At 35.3% G+C, this 5301-nt stretch overlaps 2 protein-coding genes across 2 annotated transcripts in view; both read right to left on the reverse strand.

Moving 5' to 3' along the window:
• The window catches only part of LOC119666137, a 15558-nt gene extending 14130 nt beyond the window's left edge, over nt 1–1428 (reverse strand). The window contains exon 1 of the mRNA XM_038075418.1: nt 754–1428. Within this exon, the coding sequence (XP_037931346.1) occupies nt 754–1428 (675 nt within the window). The remainder of the gene's footprint in view (nt 1–753) is intronic.
• Nucleotides 1429–3506: 2078 nt separating this feature from the next.
• LOC119666138 lies at nt 3507–4880 on the reverse strand. The gene has a single exon (XM_038075419.1). The coding sequence runs from the start codon at nt 4878–4880 to the stop codon at nt 3507–3509; it is 1374 nt and encodes a 457-aa protein (XP_037931347.1).
• Nucleotides 4881–5301: the final 421 nt, after the last annotated feature.

A 5301-nucleotide genomic window follows, 5' to 3' on the forward strand; every position in this document is an offset into this window, starting at 1 on the left:
CGACAAGATGTTGAGCCTATCTTGCATTTGTTTAAAATTATTATTTATCTCCGTGGTGAGTCTTTTTAACAAATTCACCGTAGAATCTACTACCGAAGTTTGCTTATTTATCAGATTCTTGATATCATGCTGATTTTTTAGTAATCTCGACATGTCTTCTTCGAACATTTTTCTATCTTCTGCATCCATTGTGCCAAACAATATGTGCTGCAGTGACCCGATGAACTCAAATGGCGCTCTTCTCGTTCTTTGATTTTTATATTGAAGCAAATATTTATTTGTGTCCTGCATCTGCTTTATTTGCTGTCTCATGTCTTCTATAATTGCCACACAATGGTTTTCAAATGTTTGCAGTTTAGAACAAATTTTCTCCATTTCCAATATAGTTATACCTTCTTTATCAATTATTTCGAAAAAGGGCTCCAAATCAAAACATATTAACAGCTTCCATGATGATGATACCACGTTCATAGATCCAATTTCGTCCAAATAAACCACCGTGTCTTTGTCTATCTCATTCACTTTTCCTCCTTTAATTGCTTCTGACGCTACTCTAGATGGAATTAAAATCATTAGCAATAAAAGTAACATTAAATTAACAGATTTTTCTTTTTTCAAATCTTTTCGTTTAATAACATTTATCTTCTTATTCTCAGCAACATGTATTTGTTCGTGTACGCCTTCCAATACACATAATTTCTGAATCGGACGTTTTATTGTGCCATTCTGAGTTTTTACCGATTCTACTCTCACCAGATTATCTTTTCCAGGATGAACCTCAATTATCTTTCCAAGAGGCCATCTTCCTGGATATGTTTCCTCATTCTTCACTATTACCACTTGGCCTTCCTTAACATTCGCTTGAACCTTTTTCCATTTGTACCTCTGCTGAAGATTCGTTAAATATTCTTCCTTCCATCGTTTCCAAAAATGTTTCTTCATTGCTTGAATTATCTTCCAACGATTTAATGAAGATATGTTCGTATTATCTACTGCTTCTGGATAGTCAATGATAGCATGCCCAATTAAAAAATGACCTGGAGTTAATATATCATTGTCGTCAACATTTGCACAAAGCGGTCGTGAATTAAGTATGCCCTCAATTTGGGTTAGAAGTGTGCTTAACTCCTCATAAGTAAGTTTATTTTCGCCAACAACTCTTTTCAAGTGGTGTTTTATTGACTTCACGGCCGACTCCCATAACCCTCCAAAATGAGGACCTGCCGGTGGAATGAAATGCCATTTTATACCTTCTGCTTCCAATGCACAAACTGCACTCACATTGCTTTTAATAGCCTGTTGTAAATCCTTATCTAATTTTTTGGATGCTCCAACGAAGTTGGTACCATTGTCTGAGTATATATGTGAACATTTGCCTCTGCGTGCAAACAATCGCTTCAGCGCCGCCAGAAATGAGTCTGATGTCATGTCACTTACCAACTCTAAGTGCAAAGCTTTAGTTGCCATACATACAAATACCGCTACGTACCCTTTAAAAGTTTTTTGGCCTCGCCCTTTAGAACATTTAATTAGCAATGGTCCAGCGTAATCTACTCCACAATGAGCAACCCATAAGCTGCTTCTGCTTTAATGCTTTATAACGGGTGCACCTTACACATTCACGTATACACTTCTTAATCAAGTTTTTAAGTCCAAATATCCAATATCTTCTTTTTATAACATTTTCCATCAATCGATGTCCACCATGTAATGTTTCTCGGTGTGCTTCATTTATTATCAAATTCGCCAAATGACCTTTTGCTGTAATTATTGGATGCTTTTTATCAAAACCAATTTTTGCATTGATTAATCGACCTCCAACTCTCAAAACTTGGTTTTTGTCTAAAAACGGATTCAAATTTGCCATTTTGCTTCGATGATCTATTTCACAACTATTTTTCAATCTGCTTATATCCGTAAAAAATTGTGTTGTCTGATGACTTCTAAAAATAGCTGCATCTGCTCTTCTAAACTCCTCTACAGTAAGATATTCTGGAGACTTAGCCTTCCTCAGTCTGTCTATGAAACGAAAAAATATACAACCACTCTACTTAATTTTCTAAAAGATGAATATTTCTCGATGAGCTGATTAAATAAGTCTTCCTCTCTTAATTTACTGATATTTATTATTTTAGCTGCCATTTGTTCTTTTGGCCATGTCCTTCTATCATCGTTTAACCAGTTTGGACCTCTCCACCATAACGATTGGTTCTCTAACTTTTCCGGCTGAATTCCTCTGGATGCTAGGTCTGCTGGATTTTCCTTTGATCGCACATAAAACCAATTGGCGCTTGGAATTAACGAGCTTATTTCATTTACTCTTGACCTAATAAATTTATTTTTGCTTGAATTGCTTTTTATCTAGCATAATGTAATCGTGGAATCACTCCATGCATACATTTTTATTTTTCTGTTAATTATGTTATGAATTTTATTTAATAATTTTGCGAATAGATGCGCTGCACACAGCTCAAGCTTCGGCAATGTTTTTCTATTTTTTATAGGATTTACCTTACTTTTTGCTGCTATTATGGACACCTCTGCGTGCGTTTTTATGTACACTATTGCTGCGTAGGCCTTTTCCAATGCGTCAGCGAACCCTATCAGGCATATTTCATCATTTCCGGTAACTCCTACCCATCTCTCAATTTTGATTGTTTGTATTGCGTCTAAGTTCTGCACAATGTTTTTCCATTCTTTCATCATTTCTTCATTTAATTTCATATCCCAATCTAAATTACTTATCCAGAGCTTCTGCACAAATAACTTAACCAATACTGTAACTGGAGCCAATAGTCATAATGGATCAAATATTTTACCTAGATACGATAATGCCATTCTTTTTGTTATATAGACGTCTCTACTTTCTGCTATCTTAAACATGAATATATCATTGTTAGGATTCCATTGCAAGCCAAGCGTTTTTATACTTTCTTCTTTATCTATATCAATGACCTCATTGTCTTTTGATTTTTCCACCGTTTCTATTATATCCATGGTGTTAGAGCACCATTTCCTCAAATGAAATCCATACTTCTCCAAATGTGCCGATATCCTTAGCCGAACACTTTTGCACTCTTCTTTTGTATCACCGCCAGTTAGAAGATCGTCCATATAAAAATCGTCTTTAATTATTTTCGATATCTGATTATCCTGACATTCATTTGCTATTTCAAATAAAGTTCTTATAGCTAAAAATGAAGCAGGGGCAATACCGTAAGTTACAGTTGTTAACTTGTATTCTTCAATTGGCTGATTAATCTCGCTTCTCCACAAAATATGTTTGTATTTCTGATCATTTTTACTCACCCATATTTGTCTATACATTTTTTCTATGTCAGCAACTATGGCAAATTTTTTCAGTCGAAACTTCAACAATATATCAAAGATATCCCTTTGCAACCTTGGGCCAACATATAATACATCATTTAAACCATTTTTATTCGTGGTCTTTGCCGAAGCATCAAAAACTACTCTCACCTTAGTAGTGATACTATTCGCTCTTACTACTGCTTGGTGAGGTAGATAATATTTTCCCTGTCTTTTGAACTTACTTTTTTCATATGCCCATCAGCTAGATACTCCTTCATGAATTCGACATATTCTCTCTTTGATGATGGGTTTGCCTGTAATTTTCTTTCCAAATTTATGAATCGTGCCATCGCCATTTTGTATGAGTCGCCAACTTGGTGTTCTTCTTTGAAAGGTAACTCAACTACAAATCGTTCATCTTCATTTTTGGTAGTTGTCGCAGCATAATTTTTCATACAATATCCGTCTTCCGATGAATCTTCATCCTCTGGAATTTCTTCTATTTCCCAAAACTTTTCTATGTTGACGACGTTGGAAGAGATGAATCCTTTAATGCTTCTTTTTGCTTGTAAAATACCTGATAATATCCAGCCGAACTTTGTTGATTGCGCCAATATTTTATCTTTTTTAAGTAGACCGCCTTCAATAATTTCTCCATAAAGATCGCTTCCTATGATTATGTCAATTCTATCGGATTTATTAAAATTTGGGTCCGCCAAGGTCATATTTTCCCACTTATCTATATTATAGCTAAAGGTTTTATCCGGTTGACAAGATACCAATGATGGTAAAATTAATGCTTCTGCATTTATTTTATATTTACTGGTGAATCGTGGGTGAATTTGAAGATTTATTTTTGCCTTTGCAACGCCAACCGGTGTTCCTCCAAACCCTTGCACTTCCATTTTTACTTTTTTCCTTGGCAAATTTAATATTTGTGCCGCTTCTTCTGATACAGCTGTAGTTTGCGACCCTTGGTCAATTAGTGCCCTTAACATAATCATCTCACCTTGAACACTTTTTACGCGCACTTGCGCCGTTGCAAGTAACACATTTTCTGCTGTGCCCGTATTCATTGTTAATGTTGATGTGTTATTATTTTGCCCTGAATTAATGTGCAAAAGAGTATTATGCCACTTCCCACAATCTTGACATTTTGTCTTACTATTGCATCGTTTTGTAGTTTTATGCGATAAACAGACGCGACAAATTTGAGCGTCTTTTACCCATGTATTTTTGTCCTTGACTTGTAGCTTTAGAAACTCATAACACTTTATTGCCATATGTCCTTTTTTGTTGCAGTAAAAGCACTGGTAATCATTTGCTACTATAGTTGTCGCTGTTGTTTTTTGAAAAGACTTTACATTATTAGTTTGTTTCTTAGATTTAATCGCCTCTGCTGCTTGGTATTGCTGCTCCAGAAACTGTAATACATCGTCCAATTTTTGAATCTCCTTTGTCCTTTTTATATTTTGCTCATATAGCCGTAATCCTTCCTTATCCAACTTCCTGATTATAATCCTTGCTATTATTGGATCTGCTTCATTCGTTTCAGCCCCTGGATACATTCTATCGATGTGTCAAGCAACTTTTTCAAACTTGACGCTGAATCATTATATAAAGATGGTTGATCGAGCAATTTATCGACCAATATTGTAAACAACATTCTTTCATTTTCGTACCTTTGCGACAAAATCTCCCAAGCTACAGCATAATTCAATTCCGACACCGGTAGATGTTGTATCAGCTTGCTTGCTTCTCCTTTTACTAATGTTTTGAGTCGATACATTTTCTCAACATTCGAAATTTTTCCATCCTCATGGATAAGCCTTTTATATAGATCATGAAAAGACGACCATTCTTCAATATTACCGTTGAAATTTGGGATTCTAATGCAGTCAAGCTTAACGTTGTTCCCCTCACGTAATTTTTCCATTTTATTGGCTAATTCATCTAACGCCTTATCGTATTGGTCTTCAATCTCATCAT

The sequence above is a fragment of the Teleopsis dalmanni genome, chromosome 1, assembly GCF_002237135.1.
Source record: "Teleopsis dalmanni isolate 2A chromosome 1, ASM223713v2, whole genome shotgun sequence".
Classification (NCBI taxonomy): Eukaryota; Metazoa; Arthropoda; class Insecta; order Diptera; family Diopsidae; genus Teleopsis; species Teleopsis dalmanni.

What these genes read in the sequence shown, in the direction of transcription:
- LOC119666138 (XM_038075419.1), bottom strand. Translation starts at nt 4,880, where the DNA reads ATGTATCCAGGGGCTGAAACGAATGAAGCAGATCCAATAATAGCAAGG.